Source organism: Phalacrocorax carbo, chromosome 6 (genome assembly GCF_963921805.1).
Source record: "Phalacrocorax carbo chromosome 6, bPhaCar2.1, whole genome shotgun sequence".
Lineage (NCBI taxonomy): Eukaryota > Metazoa > Chordata > Aves > Suliformes > Phalacrocoracidae > Phalacrocorax > Phalacrocorax carbo.
The window spans coordinates 38951398-38976206 of record NC_087518.1 but is presented as its reverse complement, the minus strand read 5'-3'; the positions used below and the strand labels follow the sequence as shown (position 1 = coordinate 38976206).

Sequence of the window (24809 nt, the reverse complement as noted above, 5' to 3'; positions counted from 1 at the left end):
GTCATTATGAATGCAAGGCATCTAACTTGATACTAATACATTCTGATTAAACAGAAATTTTAATGATGGATAAATTAAACTGATTTATAATCTGTTCAACTAAGCTGAAAATGCAACTCTGAGCACAGGTTCAGCAATTAATAGGTGCATTTTCCAAGAAACACCACAGGGTTGAGTTATCAGCTTGCCATCTCTTACTATTTTTACCAATGGCCTGGAAGAAAAACCTCATCACTGATCAGGTTTGAAGAGAATGAAAAATTTGTGGGAAAGGTAGCTAAGGAAGAAGATGAATCAGGAGTAGAGTGATCAGTTCTCCCTCTAAATCTAAGATGGTAAGAAGAGTCAAATAAGCTGCAATGAACTAGAAGGTCCCACCTTAGCTGAAAAAAAAAGCTATAGTAATCAGAAAGGTATTATCTTCTCTATCAAAAGAAAAGTGTAAAGTTGTTTGAGAAATGGAACCTAAAATAATTGACACTACAGCCGTATGAACGAAAAGTGCATAATTGTGTTTAAGTCATCAAGACATCAGGTCTTGTTAGAACAAGCAAGGCTGTATTATCCTTCTCCCTCCCCCATAATCAGTACAAGCCAGTAATACCAAGCCACATGTACCCTGTTACATAAGTTCTCGGTTCCCCTATGCTCTGGGAAAACAAGACAAATTATCCCTCAACGCCTAGAGGCATATGGGTATTATTTTAATTTTTCTTGAAATTACATAGCACTTTAGCAGGATTGCTTTTTTCCCCACAGCTTTGACCTGGAAAAATAAAAATTTTCAGGCATATGTGCGTGCTGACTTAAGAAAATACAATTCATGATGCTAACTAACAGTAAAGAAAAAAAACCAACAAACTACTGGTGAGTACCTGGGGACACCATAACACCTTAGAAGACACTGAAGTAATTTGACTGATGCCATTACTGTCTAATTACTATCCTAAAACTGAGAGCAAGTTCAGTAAGTAAATTAACTGAGTAGGACCTTCAGCATCAGGATTTTCTTCTCTCTAGCAGTTCTTTGCTAGTGTCTATACATCTTTCTTCATTAACTGCATTATTATCATACTATTTTACTTCCCAACCACATAAGTTAAGTTTTCTCTGTATTTCTTCCTGTTGCTAAAAAACCCTAAAAGCAAGAGTTTGAATAATCTCATTCTTTGCAGGTACTTACCTGTGAGACACATTTTACCGTCAAGAATCCAGCAACACAGAAGTTATGAGGCTTTCCTGACAAAATTATATACTGAATTACGCTAACTTATAGTCTTTCTATGGGCAGTCACCCCATTATTATTATTTTTAGCCTTGCATACACAAACATGTTTTTACAGGGAACTTCTAAATATCATTAGACAGGTTTGGCTTTGCTTTTGGGAGTAGGGAAGTTAAGAGCGGTAAGGGATTAAAAAAAAAAAAAAAAAGAGTAAAACCCGTTCAAAATTGTGAACTGAATTTTCTTTCCCTCACCATTTTGTCCATTCCATTGTTTCCCTTTTACGTATTAGGATGTAACCCCATGTAGTTCTGTATTTCACCCTAGCCTGTTTTTTTTTTTTCTTTGCACAGAGCATCAAAGATGTTAATGTAACACAACACTTCAAAGTGAATTGAGCTCCTTACAAAAGCTGGCTGCCTTCACAAAAGAATACTGCAGAAACATACCACCCGGACTTCCAGAATTCTTCCTACGTAATAGACCAGGAAGCTTTTACAAATTATTATTCCCTCACAGCACACACTAAAGAGGGGAGATGAAGCACAGGGTATTTTCTACCAAAGCAAGTTTCACTAATATATAGTACATTCAGTTTCAAAATAATCTTAATGTGATGGAGAGACGAGTCAGAAAAAAAGACTGTATTAACCTTTTGCATCAGGGTGGAGAACACCTAAGGAAATCGCTGATCAGCGGACGTGATTTGAGGCTAGAGAGCGTAACCACCTGAGCATACAATGAATGTCATGCTGCCACAGAAGAGGCAGCTGACACACAGCTGTGTGTCAACTGCAGGCTCTAGTCTGCAAAAAAAGCACCCGTACTCATTCTGCCCTACAAGCCTTGACAAGGTCCTAGTTAGGTTCCTGGGTCATTTTCAGCACAACCTATCAAGAAAGATTGGTACCAAAAGGAGGTCATCTGGAATGAAGATAGATTTTGGGAAGCAAAGTGTGAGAGAGACATTACTTGCCCACACATAAAAGGCTGCTACAAAAAAGAAGGGAATAAACTGTCCTTCATGTTCATAGTAGACACAGCAAAAAATAAAGGACTGATAACGCATAAAAGATTTAAGAAAGAAATTTTAAAAAAAAAGATTTTCTGATGATACAATTCTTCTGACTGCTGATGTGGCAAAATAAGGCCCCCACGGCCCCCAAACCCCAGAGATTAATTTAGAAATTGTAGGTCAGCAGGCCAGTGTCAGTAAAGAGGGGTAAGGTGGTACAACTTCTGTAACTAAACCCCTCAGCAAATGTTGTTGATAATACAGACGGCATTTTCTGTTTTCTACAGCACTTAATTGGTACCTACTGCAGTAGGTTTGTTGCCTAAATGCCACTGTGCAATTTACTTTAAAATATATTAGTATCCTTTAATAATATAAAGGATACCTTAATTTTATATTTAAGAAACATAAGTGTCCCTATATAACAAGGTGTCATATTACATATATTTAATAATTACATCGTGTAAAATTAAATCCGATCCACCATTCCTTCCTCCTTAACACTCACTCTGTTTTTCTTGTAATTTTTCTTCTTTTAAAACTCCTAATAATTTTTAACCTGCTACTTCTTTATCAAACTAAACAGCTCTTGCCATTTCAACTTTTGAGAGATGTCATCAGCCTTGACAACTGACTGATTTGGATTTCTAGCTACTGCTAGTGGATTATATAAAATTGTGATAAAGATAGCTTTTCCCAATCTTCTAAAAATTATTAAGTTGTAGGACCTCCTTCTGACATAGACGTTGCTATTTATCCACTGGTCCTAAATTCATGGTTCGGAAAGGCAAAGAAATACATTATACTGGGAGATAACCTTCCTAATGACCTTCTGGTGGATGGGGAAAACCTGAAAATCTTCCATATTTATAGTAGTCAATTTGTTAAAGAGCACTATTACAGTCAATTTATAACTGAAATAGTTGACCACGTTATCAGATAATGTTTTAATACAAGTCTTAAATTGTTTTATTTGCATAGGACCAATTCTATTGGATTTTGCTTTGGGTAATTTGGAGTTATATTTCCGCGAGGTAATAACATTTCCTACTAGTCCATGTAAACCTGATATTTTATAACAACTTACCAGTTCATATAAATGACCAAAGTGCACTGCTAGTTACTGCATTTCCCCTAAGTGTCAAACAAAGACTAGACATACTATGGAGACCTTAGAACACTTTGTTCATTCAACTTCAGGGGAAAAAAAAAAAACAACACCCAAAAAACGTAATGTTGTTAAATTCCAGAGTTTGTAAGAACAAAGCTTTTAATGCTATGATACATCTACTGTGATGACAGTGTGCTCTGTGCTGATAAGTGCAGGGATATTGCCAGGTTTGTGTGCAGATTAACAAATGCTGATTAGCAGCGTTCTTTTGTACTATATTGGAGCAGCTGCTGCATTATGGGGAGTACAAACTGTATTCCTTCAGCCAGTGCGGTTTTGTCCCCTTGATGCTTTGTGTACGTACCACACAGAACGGGTAGTAAAGCTCTCCTTATGTTTACATGACAGACTCACACCTCCTGCTAAAAGCAGCTCACTATTTTCCATAATAGGAAGAAAGCAGTGCTCTTAACCAAGTAACTGCCTGCTACAACCATGCAAGATTTTTAGCTTTCGCCTACCCAGCAGGAGGGTATGAAGAAAAAAATATCTCTTAGCATATTTTGAATAAACTAACTGATGAAGAAATACATTCTAGGTAGTCCATAAAATAATGCATACATTCTTCTTTTTCTAAACAGCTTAGTCATTATACTCCAAAGTATACTTAATGTAGCTGAAGTAAGACCATTCTTACATGTTTTTTAAAATAACCTTTTCACATATTTAAAGAGATACAAAGAAAGTTCACAGCAGCAAACCAACAGCCAAAGCTGAACTGCACTTACCAGTACTGTTGAAACAGGAAGAAAAATGTTTTTAAACTGTGCTTAACAAACAGTATTTCTTTCAAGGTTAATGAAAATACTTCACGACCTCTTTAGAAAGCATTTTCTATATGGTATCTGGCATTCTTCACAGACTAATTCATACTGTCTTTCATAATTTACACCTCCTTTTAACTGTTTTTGCTTGTTGGACTTCTGGAGTGGGGTTTTTTGGTCCGATTTCAAGGTTGATTGGTTGGGTTTTGGTCCTGTCTGTCCATGTTCCCCTCGCCCCCCACCCCTTTAACTAAACCACACCCACCCACCCTTTTTTCTTTTTCCCCAAGGTTAACAGCAGCATAAGAAGGAAAACTGAAAACATTCAGAAGCTCTTTGGTTCAAAACTTTAGTTTGCTCAGGGCAGAAGAACACCAACTATTTTTTTCAGCCCTCTCAGCACTCCACGTTTCCTATATAGCAAGGAAGTGAACAAGACAGTGAATAATGATGCACTGCTTTCTTTTCTCATGAAAGGCATGAGACTGGACTTTGGGAGGTACTACCTCCTCTTGAGGAACATGTTCACTTTATTTCCTGTCATCATTCCAACAGAAGCAGTTTGGTTTATTTACTATATTATGTATCTCAATTGGAAGGTGTGCTGCAATATTTTATCCTCATTTTAGTAAAAGACTAAATGTGATACCCACAATTTTACATTAAAATAAATGAGATAATGCGCTGCTATTTCTGAACGTTGCCTACTACATTCATCTGGCAAAGACAAATGTAAGGCCAGTCCGGTATAGATCAGGGATTTCATGGTGGTTCTGAGGGCACACTTTCAATGTCATACAAGCAGCACAGTCTATTCAATAGCTCTGCACACTGAAATGAATCCTGCAAAAGTTGTTAAAAAGAACAATCAGATTTTGTTATTTTCCATGCAAGGATTCTTAGTGATACAAATTTGAAATCCCAGCTACGTTGCTGGAACCCTGAGTGAGGCCAAGATCCTACAGAGATTTTTGTACTGAAATTAAGGATGCAGGAAGAAAATGAAAATTAAAGCTAGAGAAATACAGAAGTCTTTCAGTTTTCTCTTGTGGGGAGAGTTGCAAACATGAAAGCAAGAGAACAGAATCAGGTTTTTTAGCACTAGAGTTGCTGGAAAGGACCAGCAAAGAATTCCTGCTTTGTATTCTTTACAGGCGTAACTTTGGTGTCAGTAGCTCTGCTACCTTCTGCATTAGTCACTGCTCTTGGTGCACAAGTTGAGCAGACAGCATTCCATGAAAACCTGATGGATGTTGCAGAGGACTTTGCAGTGACCTAAGTCTTCTACAAATTTCTGATACAGATATCTACATTATCTTTTGGAGTCAATTCCTACCTTTGTTTGCAGACAGTCCTTGTTAAACAGATTTCAAAACTGATGCTCTAAGAATAAATGTCTATTTCCTCCCAGAAGAAATCTTTCTAATAAATAATAGTCCTTTACTGCATTCTTCTCTTTTCAACTAGTCATAGGCTAAGATACATATGAACAAAAGCAAGCAGAGAACAATTTAATAATGTAATTTTATTTCATCTGCAGTTTCTTTTGACTAGCTCAGAGAAACACAGCAGTGACTCAATTTCACTGCAGCCAAGATAATAATTTACAGTGCAACAAAATGGCACTGGAAGCAAATGATCAGTCAGAGTTCAGTTTCAGAAAAGGAGCGGGCCTAGACTAAATACACTCTTCAGTCCCAGAAAATTACAGAAATAAAACAAACCCTAGTATGTATCACACTGATAACCTGTATTTGTTTATCTAGTATTTAGTGTGCACAAACCATACTATAGAACACATCAAGTCACTGCTGCTATTTAAATAACACAGAAAATGCATTTTTTACAGACAAACATAATTAAAAACAAGCAGCAGGCAAAACAAAATCCCCAGGTTATAACTCAACATAAGCTGCATGGAAAAAAGCTAACAGGATGCTTGAGTTATGGATTAAAATGGTAAAAGCATAATAAACTTCATGAAGAGTTCTAGCAGTTACTGTGACCAAAGCGCAAACTGGTACCTTGTGCTTGAGGGAGCTTGGTATCCACGTTGCTTTACTATGTCAAACAGATGTTTGTGCAATCCTGACTCAAGTGGGATGGAATATCTGACACAAGACCAGCAAAAATACAGGATCATTGATTTCAAGCAAATTAGAACCTTACAAGGAATGTGTGTAGAGAGATGAGTCTGAAAACCAGTGTCTACAATAGGAATTGAGTAAAAAAAATATGGAACATCTAAAGATTACGTTATCCCAGTCCAAAGCCACAGCTGACTGGTTCTATGAGGTATATTAGACTAAACTCTGGTTCTGTTTCACTACTATATTTGCTTATTATTTTAATCTTCTGTGAAAGATACTACTATGCAAGATGCTTAAATATCACAAGCCAGTTAATATTAGAAACTGGTGTTTTAACTAACAAATTACAGTATCTATGGGCTCAAGTCAAGTAACTGCAAATTCTTTTTACATGTCCTCATCTAACAAGTAATTTACAATAGCACAGGAATGGAATCTTGTTACATCATGCCTAAAACCATAAAAAAAATCCTCAGGGCAGAAGCCACATCTTATTTCTTTGTTCTATAAAATGTTTAGTACACTTTTTGTTGCCTTACAGAGTTAAAGAATTCTACAGCATGAAAATGCAGAGGCTGCAGCGTGTAGCTGCAAGCTAATTGGGTGAGCTGCTGGAGTCCTTCATCAAGGATAAACACTCTGATGAGAGGGACTGTCATTTTAAATGAATGCAGTCTGTCAGAGAAACCAAAAATCTGACTGCAGGATGAGTTAACCACTTATTGTCTGCTATCTTATCCAGAAAGAGAGGTAGGGTCTGGCTATGGGTACAAAAGCAGCACTATCAATCCCCCTTCCTTCCATGTAAGTTTTGCTGGCTATGACTAACTTAGCGATTAGTACTGCACAACAGCAAAGCAAAACTGGTGCAAAGGTCCCAGGAATCACCTCTACTCCCTTCTCAGGGGATTCACTTCAATCAGCTCTACCTTAATCCTGTGAAATGAGTACCCCTTGGCAGGTGGGCTACCATAGGCGTGATCCTAAAGCCCATCTTCCAGTTTAGCTGCTGAAAGAAACTGAGTTCGTGCTCCCTGAGATGATCCACAACGCAAACCAGAAGTACAGTAACTGGGAGAAATATGGAGGTTTGCCTCAAAAGAGTGGTCCTGATCACTACCAAAAAGCTAATACAGGCATACCTAATTATACCCCAGTTACAGTCCAGATTCACAAACTGCTATAGGAAAGAATTCTTGCCAGACTTCCTCACAGAATACATCTTCAAGGAAGAAGGTAATTTGCAGCTACACGGATAAACAGTTTGGATGATAGCACACCATTTATATTAGAAACCCATACAAAGAAATTATGTCTCAGAATTAGGAAAGTAACAATTATAATCCTACCAGCCATTATGGACTTATTGATGGTTTTTTGCTAGAGCCTCTCATTCCCTTTGCATCTTGGCTGACAATTCTGGAATTGTATGGAGGACTTAAGTGTTTCTTGATTAACGATAGTACTTTTAAAAAATAATTACACATGGGTGTAAGTTTAAGATAGCTACTCAGTTAGTTGACATTTTTCTGCAACAGTATTTTTCCAAATTAGAGTTCAAATTTACACAAAAGTTACACTTTTTGATTGCATTATGCATAGCATGGTTGTTGTATTTTCCCATATTGAGAAGATGATACAAAGAACTAGTTGAAAGTATAGCATATTTTCCTGCAGATAGTATTTATATACAGGGTATTCACTAACCTTTTTCTAGTTGCTAAATTTTATTTAAGAACTAAATATCCAAAACTACCTCCTCCCCCTCCAAACCTTTCAAGATAGTAACATTTTTGTAAGTCAGATGAAAATGCTCTATCAATATACAACAATAAGGGTAGGAAAATATATTTTTGGCACAAATCTGGTAATAGTCTGTAACATTAAAGTATCTGTACACCCCTCAAAACACACTGGTTTTAAAGAGTTATTTAAGGTTTGACATTATTACTCCTCAAGCTTGAAATTTAGTTGGTCTTGGCCCTGCCACATTAGGAAGGGGACTGGGTAGTACAGAAATCCACAACTTGGGTAATTATACAACTTCAGTTTCCCTGCAGACTATCAGGCAGTAGAGAACAAAGATGCTGATTCTCTAATCCTTTCCCCAAATGGCAGAAGTGCATTGCAGGGACCTGGGGGAAGGAAAGCATTTCTTAATTCCTCACTGAATCTGTTTTTTCTTCCCTCCACTTAAGCCAAACTGAAAGACAACACCAGCATATGAATGCAAAACGGCCATGCTGATTAAATATCAGAATTCTCATAAAATGATTGGGCTTGTCAAATACATTATTCAGTTGATATAAAATTATTGGCATAATGCAGAAACTTGCCTAAAAGTCTCTTCCTGTGATAACAGATATATGTGGTTTTTACACACAAAGAGATCAAATATGTATGAGAAAAAAACCATGAAAAAATCCAAATTGCCTTCCTTTTGTGTACCTGACATTTGAAGGTTTAAGCCAGTTGGGCTCATTAAATAAGTATGAAATTTAAATAAGATAAATAAACATGGAAATAGAAAAGTTAATCTTGACTTGAACAGTGATCTACATATATCTGGAAGAATTAAAAACAAAATTATTGCATAATTATCAGAACCATGGTGAATTCTTAAGATATTTCTGATTCCTATAGGCTGTCAAAATCTCATATATGATTTCCATATGTAAGTGCCTGCTTAAGACAGATTATTTTTAATACAATTGGAACTTGCCAACTGAAATAAGTAGCTTTGCTCGTTTTTTGAAACTTCACTTTCATAAACTTTTTAAGCATCAGGTAATTCCTTTTGTACTCCTGACCTAAAGTAAAATTTGCAGGAGAAAGATACTCTGGTTCTTGGTTCAACACTGTTTCAATTCCAAGCTTTAGACTGTTTCTGAGTCTAATGCAGCAGACCCAAGATCGTATGAATTTCAACCTGGAGAGCGATAACACAGTATTTGGTTCTCTTGCTCCCCTACCAAAAAAAAAGGCAATAGGATGATCCTATCAAATAAGAAGATTTAACAAAAATAAACATAGAATTAACTTTTAATAGCTTGCAATACATGGAGAACAGGAATACCACTGAACAGTTCTATAGCGTTATCACAAGATATAATCTCAGGAACAGAGAATTTCAATTCCAAGTTTTTAAATTAGAACAAGCCTAAAGAATAATCTAGCTTTCAGTTTTACCAGAAAAAAACAAATAGAGGACAGGTGAACAAACCAAACATAAGAAAGACTAAAACAAACCAGGCTCCACATGGACTTCACTACCCCTACATGAGAGGCTTTAACAGAAGCCTTTGCTCCTGTTGCTGTATGTTAATTTCTTAAGTGCTTCTTTCCTAATCCCATTGGACTGGAGGAAACTAATTTTTATATATACATATGTATGTGTATACAGATATACACATGGAAACACAAAAATTTACAGCTTCTTAAATTAGATACTAATGCAGCCAAGGAAACTACCAGCCTATCCTGACCCCAGCGCATAAACAAACATCTATTTCCTTGATTTCTCAAAGATGTGATATGTAAGGTGCTTCCTCAAATAAGGCACAGTTATAGCTATCTAAGAAAAAGAGAAGGCCAAAATTTTACATGCCCACTTTAGTAAGTAGTCACACATGAAGTAATCTAATCACCACAGCCATCACCACTACAAAGTACAAGGAATTGCAAGTCTGTTGACCACAGCTATGTGCATTATAAAGCACAAATAAAATTAAAACATTCCAAATCTCTTTCCACAGATTCATGTTATGATATAACTCATCCCTTTCTAGCTATAGAAACACAGTACCTCAGAGCAAGTAACAATAAATGTCCTCTAACACACACCAACATCTTTTCCCTATTTTCGGGAAGACTGACTAACAAAGAGAAAGATTACCATACTCTTTTCTACTGAATTACTCAAAATGAGATTGAACATAGGTTTAGCACAGTCTGGTCTACCAGAGGAACGTATGAGTTAATTACATATGCAAGCTTTCTGTTCTATATAATTGAAAAAATCATTCCATGCTCGAAAACAGGATATACAGCTCACTTTGTAAGACTTGTAGAAACTCTGACATGTGGAACACTAGGAAAAGGTACTGGAAGACATAAAGGGGATAATTTTAAGACTGTCAATATTGCAGAGAGATAGATTTGAAATTCTCTGTCAGCTTTGCTAATTGTGTAATAGGGAAAAAGGTTGAGACTTCCCCATTAAAATGTAGCATTGCTGCTAGGAACTTGCATAGGGACGTGAGCACGGCATGACAAATTAAAACTCTTGGACTCAGAATATTAGTATTGAGGCTACAGTTTCACAGCCATTTCTATGGTAGCAATTATTTTAGATATGGCTGCCCTTCTGCCCAAGCCAGTTGTGTTTCCACTGTGATGTTCCCTCTCATTGTCACATCCCAGCTGCTTGCGAACTAACTCAACAGCATCAGTACACTCATCTGTTGCTGGTACTGGCGTGGGGACCAGTGACCTGGGCAGAGTAGGAATCTGGGGACGTCAACTGTTATGACACTGAAGCTTGAATAACTACTTGGTGGACTATATCTAACCAACACAGGAAAGACAGACACAAACATCCACTCAAGCACAGGGGAAATACAAAATTGCTACTGAAATGCATTTTAAGCAACATTAATTATTGAATTAAAGATCAGCAAATCAAACTATTGTACACTGACGCATTTTCTCAGCTGACAACTCTGAAGAGATATGCCACTTACAACTACTCTAAAAAGGGATAAAATGAAAAAATGAAATGGGAAAACCATAGGCTCATAAATGCAGGTCAGTAACCTTTTCTTCCTTCAGAGACAAGAGCAGAATTAAGTTCTGTAAAAACATGAACAGTCAGAAAGTTTGTTTCTTGATGTCTTAAATGCTTTGACTTCTATGAACACTTGTAAACACTCACTCCTAAACCACCCATGACTGTTTCCAATGTGTCCTGCAAATTTTTTATCACTGCTTCAGTGAGTCTTTTATTTGCTATCTACAGGTGCTTATCCTAAAATGACACTTGTTCTTTGCTGAGCTCTCCTTTTTAAAAAGGATATTAAAAAGGATTTTAAGAATTCTGTGAGCAGGAAAGAATTTTCAAATAAAAAATAAAAACAAAGTGGATGTAAAGAATTTAGTCTTTATACCACAGTTACTGACTACTGCCACTTCTAAAAAATATTTTGCCAAACTAAGAGGCCTAATATTTCTTGGCAATACTGTATGGAATAAATCATTAATTACTAATCAATGGCTTTGATGTCACAACTGTAAAGTCTCTGCAACTGATCAGTTGATACCAACTGATCAGAGATTCTCTAGACATATTCTGCCAAATACTTGTTAGACTTCTTACATGTTAGTAAACACAAGCTGCTAATAAGCTGACCATAAAAACATGGCTGTATTAATTTCCACACACCTCCATTCTAGCAGCAGCTAGAGGTCACTGACCACAAAAGTATCAAAGGACTTAAAATAGAGCAGTCAAACTCCAGAGGGTAGATTCAAACAGTAAAGGCCCTCCAAAAACTAGATTGCAAGGTCTCGATTCAGCTAATGGATAACAGAAAATTAATAGAAGTCCTTTCTCGATTAGACATTTTATTCTCCGTGTCCAATGTATTCTAATCTGAAAAGACCAGACTGTGCCACAAATACCTCCAAGTATAGTAGGAACATTAGTTCCATTGATAACATAATAAAATTTGCTTGTGATTTCAAATGAGCAAACATAAGTTCTGTATTAAAATGGAAGCTGTCAATTCAACCTCTGTAGTCTCATACTTTAATTTATTAAACAAATTTGTTTATTAAAAAATAAAAAGGTGAAAATAATTTTAAATACCTCACTTTAAATATAGTTGAATCTTATTCTATAAAACTGTCATTTTATAAACTTCCTAGAGGAAAGGATTGGCCACATGTAGCCATACTTTTTACAGACAGTTTTTTATTTTTACTCAGCTCCAAACAAGGAAGGAAATCCACAACTTAGGAGCTTGGTAATAGAATCATTCATCTGTGGAACTAATGTTTTAATTAGCAGTTGCATAAAGCAAAGACATTATTAAGAGGAAGGAAGGAATATACAATTGCTGTGTGTTTTAAATTGACTTAATATTTAACTGGTGACTGTTGAATATTATTAGGTTGACTTGCCTATGTCATCAAAACTTTTTTTTTTTTAAGCTTTTAACCAACGATTTCTATACGGAGGGGAGGAAAAAAACCACCTATTTTCAAACCACTTTTCCAACACAGAAATATTCACTGACAGTCGGTGCTGTGAAACTGAAATAGAAGTGATCATATTGTCGCTGCTATATTTACAAATGTAACACTTGAACTAAGTAGAATGGTAGCTGTTTTCAAGCATTAGTAGAGAAGAAATACACCTGCACTGACAACTATGAGGAAACAGAAAAAACAAACCAAAACAGTCATAAGCCTCTCAGTAAATAATCACATTTAATTCTTGAGAAGAAGACTTCAAAATAATGATGCATGTTAAATAGATAGATACATAGTCATTGGGAGTGCACAGAAGAATAGAAGAAACGTAACATACAAGCTTTAAACACTCACCATCTGAATTGGCTTTTTGTGAAGATCTCGTTCAGTCACCAACTTTTCTTGGTCAGTGACATAAAGGCCTTTTTGTGCCAGGGCTTGTATAACAGCATCATGACCTAGAAGTGGTTTTGCAGCATCACTCTTGAGAATAAGGCTCCCAGCACGACAGTAGAGTTCTGCAGACAGCAGCAAGTTAACAACAGGTGGTTTAATGTGCTCCTGGTCATACTGGTCTGTGTAAAACGGTTCTCGTAGTTCTTCTGGAACATTTTCTAAAAAACAAACAAACAAAAAAAAACACACAAAAAGAAAAAGCATTAGTCTGTATCAGAAAGGATAGATATAGTATTAGTTCCATTTGGGTTTTTTGTTTTTAGTATATCTATGAACTCTATATTAAAGAAGGCATATTCAAGGGAAGGCCAGAGTCTTTCCCAGTCATCATGATATAAAACCCTTGGGAAAATTGCATACAAATGTAATATTTGAACGATAAACAGAAACTTAAGAAAAAAATTTTAAAAAGAGTTCCACACTGCAAAGGCCATACCAGCAGGCCAACCTGTGGTTTACTGCATCATTACTTTAAAATTTCTTGGCTTCTCCAAATACATGCTTGAATATTCTCACTTCCTTTGGCATAGCATGACATAGGTCAGACATATACAGGCAGAACAACACCCATGTAAACACAAAACCCCACCTCTATTACAATACTACAATGGAAATGGAACACTACATTTTAGCACAGAATAATTCGATACAACAAGGGAAACTTCCACTCAGCAGCCTTCTAGGCTTCATATATACAAGAGCAATTTGATTACTATACTACCTATTTCAAAGGTCATATGTTACAGAACGATGACAATCCAGCAGTTCAGCATAAATGCTTGGATGTTTTACTGGAATCAAAAGAATAGAAAAAGAGGGGAAAAAATAGTATAAATTTCCTTCTGACAAAATATTAACTCTCATTTGCCTATTTGTGTTACTGATTTCCCTTAAAACTGTGGCTTTCCTCCTTTTTCAATGAACTGGCTTAGCACCCATAGAAAGCTATGCAAGATTCTGTCAAGATTTTGCTGAGATTTTAACACCAAAATTAGCATTCCAAGACAATCTAACAGTTTTTCCAAATACTTTACACAACACCATACAGGCAGACTATATTTATAGTTGTCTACCACAAAAGTAATAGTTATAAATTAATTAAATATAGTACTAGATTAAATGAAATTAAATCACCAGTGAAGTGGAAAATAACTGAGACGTTCAGACTTCTGATTTGTAGACATACACACTGCAAGATGCTCCATTTTCCCCATGTAAGAATTTCACTCTCCATTGTTGTAAAATTAGTTAAGCCAACAGCATTTATGGGATTGTCATGGTTTAACCCCAGCCAGCAACTGAGCCCCACCCAGCCGCTGGCTCACTCCCCTCACAGTGGGATGGGGGAGAGAATCAGAAGGGTCAAAGTGAGGAAACTCGCAGGTTGAGATGAAGACAGTTTAACAGGTAAAGCAAAAGCTGCACACACAAGCAAAGCAAAAGGAATTCATTCACTCTTCCCCATGGGCAGGCAGGTGTTCAGCCCTCCCCAGGAAAGCAGGGCTCCATCATGCACAACAGCTACTTGGGAAGACAAACACCATTGCTCCAATCATCCCCCCTTCCTTCTTCTTCCCCCACCTCTATATGCTAAGCATGTTGCCATATGGTGTGGGATATCTCTTTGGTCAGTTGGGGTCAGCTGTCCCAGCTGTGCCCCCTCCCAGCTCCTTGTGCACCCCCAGCCCGCTCGCTGGTGGGGTGGGGAGAGAGGCAGGAAAGGCCTTGACTCTGTGTAAGCACGGCTCAGCAGTAACAAAACCATCTCTGTATTATCAACACTGTTTTCAGCACAAATCTAAAACATAGCCCTGTACTAGCTACTGTGAAGACAATTAACTCTATCCCAGCCAAAATCAGCACTGGCATAAGGAGCACATGATTATTTTCCTGATCCCAAATGGAAAAGCCTATTTAATTCCTACAAGGAAAATAAGTGTTTAGGAAAACAGCAATGCAACTCTAAGTTCCTATCCCCTTCACCTTTCAGCTGGATAAATGGCTAAACAGCCAAGGTTTGCAGCAGAGGGTGGAGTAAACAGCCCAGTACGGTTGGAGCAGGAGAGAGAAAAAACCAAAACACCATCACAAGATTATGTATGAGGAAGAAGATAATCTGTCATTTTCTATTGGAGTTCATGTGCTTCCATTATGGGCTTTGGAGAAAGAGATAGCTCCCTTCTAGCTGTGAAAGGAGATGTGCATTATAGAGTGCGAAAAGGGAAAGACATATTAAAACACACTTTCTTAAATGTCATAAAGATGGTAAAAAAGGATAGGATATCACTTCTTATTTGCCAGTTCAGAATATTATGGGGAAGAGAGGTATAGTTTATAGTTTACTTAATTCAGGCTAGAAAGCTGACAGCTCTGCTTTAGAATAAAGATGAAGATATACTGCCAGCAAAAATAATCTGCCCTTTAAAATACAAGCCTAATGCCTAACAACAGTGCTTTTTTTTTTTTTTAAAAAAGATAGTAATAAAACTACTAACAACAACAACAAAAAAAACTACTAGTGTCAGGCAATGATATTGCAATCTTGCCTTGACACTTGCCAGCCTCGCTTACTGACTCTGTAGGACGTCCAGTCATCCAATACTATTAAAAAGCACTTTTAATTAAGGAACTCTGAGGTGCTAGGTACCTGTTTCCCTAGGTATTATTTCCATCTATCCCAATTCTACCTGTCCTTCTTTCTTTTCCCTGTTTGTCCATACGTTGCCTATTTAAATATTAAGGTCATTATTTCTGAAGTTCCTCATGATCCATCTCCACCTCAGTATCAGGAACGCAGTCCTCCTCATGACTTAATCCTCTATAATTCCAAATGCCAACTTTTAAAGCATCTTCATGCTATTTCCTCAAGCTAGACAGCATTAGAAAACATTTTCTGTAAATATCGCACAATGCACAGGCAGCAGATTTGGCTTTTTTTGAGAAAACAAAATAAAACAAAAAACCACAAAACACACAGACAAAAGCCACACCCAGAAAACCACACACCCTTTTTGAATCACATGGGAAGTTAGATGGGGCAGGGGGCAACAGGGAGGAAGAGATTAAGCGATTTGAAATTTCTTGGAAGACCTAAAAAGTTCTCATTCCCATATGCAAAAATACCTCTTGAGGCAGGAGCAGTTAGCTACGCACAAACAGAAGGCACATAATCTGTGTTTTAGATTCACTGGAGACAATGACAGATTTCAAGTCTGAAAATTTGATCCAGAAGAGAAATCCAAAGACAGGAAATAACAAACCCACTGCCTATTAATGAGTAATATCTGATCTTCTCTATCACCAGATCAGACCCTAAAGTGACAAGATAAGATGCAATTAATGCATTTATCGTCAAAGAATGATACCCGCTACTGGGGTTTAGTAATAAAAACGCAATACACTAAAAAAAAAAAGATATATAGATGATAACTATCAAAGGCAAATATAATTATTTGTAAAGGATATTTCTGCTTCTGAAAAATACAGCAAAAGACAAAATGAAATGTATACCATTTCTTTTACTTCATTGGTGTTCACAAAAACAGATCTGGAATAGAAACTTATCGGTATTCACAAAAATAAACCGGACAAGAAATTTACTAGGGAAGTAGGATACAGAAACAAGGGGCTAGGAAGAAAAACTGTGACTACAGACATATTCTGAATTTATAAAAACAAAACACGTGGAAGCATACAAATAAGGAATCCCTGCTGCAACAAGATCAGAAGTCTTCACAAAAATTCCCATCAGAGCTCCCTTCACACAGACAGAAACACATGCAGTTTTCCCCATGTATAATGTGTATCAAACTGTTTGATATCAACATAGATCTTGATTGAGAACACAGTTTGAATCTTCTTTTTTTGTTACAGTTTAAAAAAACCAAACAAACCAAAACACAACAACAAACCCAAAAAAAGCACAGCAGCTAGACAGAAAGGAAACTCTTCCTGTTACTGATCTCAAAGTAACAGCTCTTCCAGGATCGGTATGCTTTGCCTCTGCAGTCCCGTGGAGGGGAATTTCAAGGCTACATCCAGTTCTCGGCAGATTACCAGAACAACCAACAGGGTCAAAAGCCTCTACTAACAATTCTGGCAGGATTAGAGATGATTGTTAAACAGCTCTGTTAAGCAGAGAAGAATCTTAATACTAATTCCCAATATGTGCATTCTACCAATCCCCTCCCTTTGCCCAGCTGACAAGAGTCTTTCAAGATTAAACTCTGAATTAAATGAACAATTTAAAAATAAATACCTTGTTGCACATACTGCTGTGAAGTATCATTTGACCTTGAAATTTGTGGCAAAGTACAGCAACTATGTTAGAGAGGTATGTCAGGGACACTGAGTTCACCGAGTTGAGCACGTGAAATATAGATGAGGCCAAGGGAACTGGGTGTATTTCTGCTGGAGAGGCTGTGGGAGGATCTAACCACACTCTTCCAGCACCCAGCAGGCAGGTTTCAGAAATATGGACTCGAGCTGGGCAGTGAAGTGACAAAAGGCAGTGGTTACAAGCTGCCACAAGGGACATTTCAACTGGATATAAGTAAAAAAACTTCTTCACAGCGAGAGCAGCAGAGCACAGGCCCAAGTTGCCTGGGGACCTGGCTGCAAAACCACCATCCATGGGGACTTTCAAAACATGAGTGGACAAGGCCCTGAGAAAGCTCTTCTAACTTTGAAGCCAGCTCTTCTTGGAGCAGGAGGTTAAACTAGATGATCTCCAGAGACTGCTTTCACCCTATAGTTTTTCCTAAAGTTGTCAACAAGACCACAGATTTCAGTTTTAGAAATCTTTTCTTGGTAGACGTTTAAAAAATGGTTTTAGATTTTGAATGTTGTAAATATTGAACTGTGAAGAGACTAAATGAAGCTAATGTACAAGTTCAACACAGGGAAAAGAACAAAAAGGAAATACCACATCAGCCCAAAACAATAACATAAATTTAAGAATCAGGTTAACTTTACAATGGTATTCAACATATCTTCAGGTAATTTTTCCATAAATTATGATGGATTCAAAAGCCCTGCCAATGCTCTCTTTAGACCAAAAAAGCCCTCCAAAAACCAAACAACCAAACAAAAACCCCAAACAAACAAAAAGAAAGGACTTACTCCAAGCTTTAAAGCAGACAGTAGATGATTATTTCTCCCCACCATGAGATAGTGGTGTAACTTCACTTTCCATTTAAATAGACCGTTTTAAAGGGAAGGAATAATCTAAAAAATAATTCATGACTACTACCCCTGAATTTACCTTTAATAGCTGTTTTATAAACAAAACTCTCTGCTCAGTTAAGTGTGAATTACTCCTTGGAGGATAGTATGAATTTCTCCTTTGGAAAAAGTTACTCGTATTAATGTATTAATGAAAAGTCTTTCTTTAAAAACTTTCTTTAAACACTTTCTTTAAAAACAAACTGAGTTTTTGTAAAGTTTCCAGACTTCCACACTGATGAATACAATCCTTTGAGTGGCATGACTATTGAGGTTTTCAAGTTTCTAAGTGTGCACAATTCCAGATTTATGAATGTTTGCATTAAGAAAGTCCAAAAGCTTAGTCTTTGTCAACAAGGTCTCTTTCTTATTCCTGAGGACAATATAAACAAGTTAAAATATTTCACTGTGGGCTTTCTAAATAAAATATACATCATTCTTGGGAACCACAAGGTGATACTAAGCCTCAGCATAGAAAACTTCCATCTCTGCAGGTTACTGACGTCAATCAAAGACATCAAGAAAAAAAACCTATTTGTATAAGACTGATATTTAATACAGAATTATCTCATGAAAATTCTGACAATACTTTAACCGCTTACTACTGTAAACCAGTAGATTAACTTTTGCCGAATCTTAATGGACTCAATTACTAAACAGTTTTCTGCAGGACAGCAAAGGTACGCTTTTACCATAAGGTAACAGTGTTAAATTACTTTGTTGAGACTCCCACTTGCCAGTAAGGATTCTGGTGCCACATTTGCCATTTGGACACAAGAGGGCTTGCAGGGAAGTCAAGAGTCTGAGGACTGAGAACAGGTCAGAAAAGAATGATTTATATTATTTCGCTGTTTATGAATTTTTGTAGTTGCCTCAGTAGAAGATGGAGGCATTTCAATTTGCTGCTTTATTTTGCAGACACCTTCAAGGGCTCCGGTGAGCACTCCACTTCTAAGATTTACAGCAGGTTAGTAATCCATGGAGCAAACTGATGCTACTGAAAGAAGAAAAATCATGAAACAAGACTTTTCATCAGGAGTGGAAAATGAAATGAGGCAGTTGATATTAGAAAAGAATTTTTATTTTTTGGTTTGTTGAATCAGTCTGCCACTTACATTGTTCTTGGCTAGCAGGCAGTAGGCAGACTTCTGCCTAGGGGCAAGTATGCAAAAAGGTCAACCTCCATAAATTTATGGTAGACTGAATTTCAGTATCACAGTTCTTAACTTTGTCCACCTAACTAAAACTGAACTTGAGAGATTCTTTACCATTACAGAAGTACTACAAATAAACAGACCCTACCCTCCTGCCTCTAGACGCCACAAAGATAGACCACTATCCACTGCTTTGACAGCAGTTCTGCACTTAGGATGTGGACAGGCTGGAAGGGGTCCAGAGAAGGGGCACCAAGATGATCAAAGGACTGGGAAGCCTGCCATATGAGGGCAGGCTGGGAGAATGGGGTTTGTCCAGCCCTGAGAAAAGGAGGCTCAGAGGGGATCTCATCACCACGTACCAGTACTTAAGGGGTAGCTACAAAGAAGATGGAGACTCCCTTTTTACACGGAGTCACATGGAGAGGACAAGGGGGAAACAGACACAAGTTGCTCTTGGGGAGATTCCGATTGGACATGAGAGGAAAATTTTTCACAGTGAGGACAGTCAACCATTGGAATAATCTCCCCAGGGAAGTGGTTGACTCGGCCATGTTGGACACTTTCAAGAGTCGCCTGGACAGGGTGCTGGGCCATCTTGTCTAGACTGCGCTCTTCCTAGAAAGGTTGGACTAGATGATCCCTGAAGTCCCTTCCAACCTGAGATTATAAGGGATTCCTTATTTAAAAAAAAACATGGAAAACCCAAAAACCAAACCCCCAAAACATCCAAGGAAAAAACATGCACAGGCTCTACCTTCATATCTCACCCAGACTTCAGTTATTTTTTTGAACACTGAGAATCACATAAGAAATGCTCTACTGGGTCACACTAATTGTCCATCCCATCCAATATCCTGTCGTGCTACTGAAGACGGAAAGCACTACTCACAAAGCATACCGAATTGGTCTGGTAAGGGCATTTCCTATTAAAATGGAGAAGTTTAACATTAACTTTACTATGGCCTGTGTATTGATTCAGGCTTTGATAAACAAAAGAATGACTTAGAATTAACCCTGGCAATAAAGGGATCAATTCTTATTAGCATACATGCCTTCAGAGAACTTATTTTTGGGGAAGGTAAGATTTTAAAAATATAAAGGTAGTAGTATAGTTATAATAACTTCTCACTCAGCTAGCACCCTGATGACTGTTATAGTCAAAATATTATTTAAATAGCTTATGGAATAGGGCAAAAGATTGTTTCAGAGATTTAGAGAGAAACTTTTTTTTAACTATTATGAGACTTCACTAAACCAAAGAAAACCTTTTGCCAACTATAACTAGGTAGACATGAGCTGACAGATCTGCTTTGGTGTCTGGCTTACAGGTTCTCTTAGTTAAAGACTGCTTCTAATTGAAAAAAATAAAACATATAGGAAATATCTAGAACTACACAACTCATGTTAGGCAGATAGATTTCAAACACTACATTTCAACTCCATAGCAAAAAGGTTCATTACTACCACCTGATCCAGTAATAATGTACTCTCCAAGGGGAAAAGAGAAGGGGCAGGAAGAAGAACTCACTATTTTTCTTGCAAAGTCTTGCAGGTTTTTCACTCCCAGCCCCATTTTCGAGAATGATCAGCAAAAACTTTCATACAGAGACCTGGGTTTACCAAAGCAAGTAGTTAAAAGTTATTAATTTCAGGAGTGGAATTGTATCCAGTTTTGCTCACTAAAATCCACCAGCTAGCTGTAGAAATGAAATTACATAACTTCTCATATCGGAAAGGCGATAAGTTCCTGATTGACAGCATATAAATATTCAGGCTCAAATGAGAGGCACCTTTGAACATGGAGTCACTAAAGTACCACAAAGGATCCTGACAACTGTTCACGTACAAATTCACCTTCCTGTACTTTTGTACATGCAGTCTACAACCTTAGGTGACTCTGCCAAACCTAATAGATCCATACAATTTTATTTACTTTTTAAAAAGTGATATACAGTCAAACCTTGTTTTAAATGTGTTCTACAGAAAGGAGGGACACAATCACTTCTAAGTAGACCTTCTCTGTAGATGATTAGTCCAATCAACTGATTTTAGTAGAATTGACCAAAGTATCAGTTTGTCAGCAACTATTTTAAGAGTGGTTTTATTTAGGTGATGGAAAGGAATCTATTAAAAGAAAAATTCTGCACAAGAAAGTCAAACATTTGCTTTTATCCTCCAAACTCTTGTACAAGTTTTTGCTAGCTGCCACACTGAGTAAAAGTAGAGAAATTACATCTGCTAAGAAAAGATGAAAAGATGTTCTGGCCTGCAACACCCAGTATAACAGATGGGAGTATTTAGTTAAAACTTGTTTCTGTCAGATATACCACGTTTATTTCCTCCCTTCATGGTTCTACTGGCAACATCTGCAAACAGCAGTAAGTAGCTGCAAATGAATTCTGAAAACATTAATCATCAGGAGAAAGCTATTTTTAAGTTTCTTGGGTAATGTTTAGTTCCAGATGATGCAATATGCAATCTATTGCTTCAGACACCTACAAATGATAAATTTAACCTTAAAAGGTGGATGTACTATTTTATTTTGAATGCAGAAAATTCTCACAACAATGTTTAGGACAAGCACTCAGGCTTGTGCAGCTCTTATTTAATTTTTAATTTTATTCCTGTCACTCCCTCCCACCATGTTAAACCAGTGAAATGTATTACTGTAGCAGGATAATGCATTGTATGGATAGTAGAACAGCCACAGAGTTAACTTGACATTAAAATTGTTCCCATAATTTTCTCAAAATCACACATGTCAGAGGTAGTCTTCAGTTAGTAACTAAAAATTGGATGCAAAGCGGTCTAAAAAACAATTTTCCAAGAGTACGCAGAGGTCCCCTTTCAAATGGAAAGAACATATACTTCAAGGTTCAAGAATTAGTATTTTCATTCATACTAGCTGAGGTTCTAGAGAAACAATTTGAAGCTACAAAGGAATTGAAAGCATTTTGGAGGACAAAACTATAATCCAATATGATTTTGATAAGTGGAAGAAGTGGTTTGAAAATAGGATGCAGTTATATAAGTATAGCTGCAAAGCAGGAACCTACAACTGTACAATTACAAGATGGGAACAACTGAGTAGGCAGCAGTTCTGCAGAGAAAGATATGGAGCCTCGGTGAATCACAGACTGAATGAGTCAACAATTCTAGGCTGATGCAAAAATGGCAAACATCTTCTAGTGAATAATTGTGTAAGTTGGAAAGATGAAGTAATTTTTCAAATCCACGCTGTACTGGTAAGGGTTTAGCTGGACCATTAGATGTCGATTTAAGTACAGAATTAATACAAAACCAACCACAGAAAAAGATATTGGGGGGGGGGGAGGGGGGGAGGGGAGGGGGCGGGGCAAGGCAGGGAACACAAAACAGAGTCCAAAAAAACTTGACTTAGAAAAACAAGATTGAAAAAAGTCTGTTTTGTCTACACTGCAGAACAAGAGGAGAGACTGTTTTTATTATGTGGAAGGTGTTATAAAGAGGTAAAGTGCCCACCATTCTCACATCCACCTGGAACAGGACAAGTAATGGGTTTACAGTGTAGCAAAAGACATCAAGATTATTATGCTGTTCTAACATCTAGAGATAAATAAGGATCCAAATTGACTAGCAGACATACCATGGAATCTTTATAATTACAGATTTTCAAAAAACAGCTAAACAAACATCTGTCAGGAACAATGTCTATTTAGCACAGCCTGTCTTTAGGATGGCAGATTGATAACAATTTTTTCAGCCATGTTTTCTATGACTGTAGTAGAGTGAGAAGACAGAAACTTCACACTTCAAAATAATGAAATTCACTTCTGTTGTTTTAGAAATAAAAAGACAGAGAATAACACAACATCAAGACCTTTTTTAAATTATTCCTATGAAGTAGGTGCCATTACACTTTTAAGACTAGGCATATAATACTAATTTCTAAAGTCAAAAATTCTCACTTTCATACTTCACACTTTTTGCCAATTTTTCCCTCCTTTCAGTTACTGTAAGTTGTGTCACTTAAATCATTTGGTTATTACAAAACATTTAACCTGACCTATCACTGATATATTTTCTTGCAGCAAAACATCAAGGCACAAAATCCTACACTCCCTCAACACTTAAATATGAATGCTGTCTTCAATTAGTAATTCTTAAAAAAATCCTTCATACAAGATGCCTTCAACATGACTGTTAGTATACTTTTATTCTCATAAGACACCTTACTAATAAGACAAGTTACTCTGACTTGCCCATGTTGTGGGCCAGACTCTATTCTTGCAGCTTCAATGAGGGCAACAGCAATATACAATTGGTCTCTCAGGTTTTGGATGCAGATATCAATCATCAAACACCAAAAGCCACTACTAAGTGTTAATACGTTACCTATTTGAAAGTCTCTTTTCAAGAGAGAATTCTCTTCATAACACCTAGCCAAGCTGTATTCACAATTTTGATTGCATTAAAATATGCTTTTAAGTATGCGAAATACGTGCCCATTTGATATATATTTAGATTTCTTCAATGGATATATGATTGCAACAAACTTAAACTTTTCATTAATCAAAATGAATGGCACTGATTTATTTCAGAGAGGGTGGGGAAAAATCATTCACTTCCCCTACCCACTTAAGGAATTCCAATATTTCAGGGATAAAAAAAAAAAAAAGAAATAAAATGTGGCATCCATAAAGACACTAATCATCCTTTGTAATTCCTTGGTACAAATGCATATAGCAATAGGTAGAAGACATGACAGAGGTTGTGATCTACTCCAAAGAACTAAAACAAATAATTTAACAAACCCAAACTTCCTTCCTTCTTGGGAAAGGTGAAGGTCAATTCTTCTGTTTCACTCTAAGTATAAAGGAAGTGTTTGTATTGCAGACATGCAAGTCCTGTATATTGTTTTTCCCTACTTCAGCCACAAACTCTTCTTTGAAGCTACTAGCGATATTAACCTAGTGGAAGAAATGCAAGACCAGAAACACTACAATTGTGTACGGTTACCTCTCTTCATACCATTACATTAAGGCAATATTTAGAGGGCAGATAGAGCTATTATCTTCTCTACTCATGCTTCATTTGTGCATCTCAGAACAACCACAGTAATGAAGGGAAAGTGTAAAGGAATTCGGTTTGGATCACGCTTTCTGTAGAAAAGTAGCAGAAAAGTACCCTGCAAGTTGCTCTGCACATCTAACAAACTCAACCAATATAAACCAACACATTTCAACCACAGGCTGGGAATCTGTCAAACTCCAGTAGAAAAAGGTTTCCAGGTTAGAATCCTGGGTTATATAATTGCACAAGCACTGTACACCCAAAATCCCACAAGTAGAGCCTATAGAACTAAGCTACCTAAAAAGATAGTGACCTCTGAAAATGCTGAATCAAGTACTTCCAAGAATTTTCACTACCACTATTTCACCTCTCATGTCTGCATAGCTGATAAAGCCATATATAAA

At 36.9% G+C, this 24809-nt stretch overlaps 1 protein-coding gene across 4 annotated transcripts in view; it reads right to left on the bottom strand.

Moving 5' to 3' along the window:
• The window catches only part of CAMSAP2 (calmodulin regulated spectrin associated protein family member 2), a 93589-nt gene that overhangs the window by 66736 nt on the left and 2044 nt on the right, over positions 1-24809 (bottom strand). For all 4 annotated transcript variants that reach the window (XM_064454781.1, XM_064454782.1, XM_064454783.1 and 1 more), the window contains exon 2: positions 12872-13131. In XM_064454781.1, coding sequence (XP_064310851.1) covers positions 12872-13131 — 260 coding nt within the window. The remainder of the gene's footprint in view (positions 1-12871; positions 13132-24809) is intronic.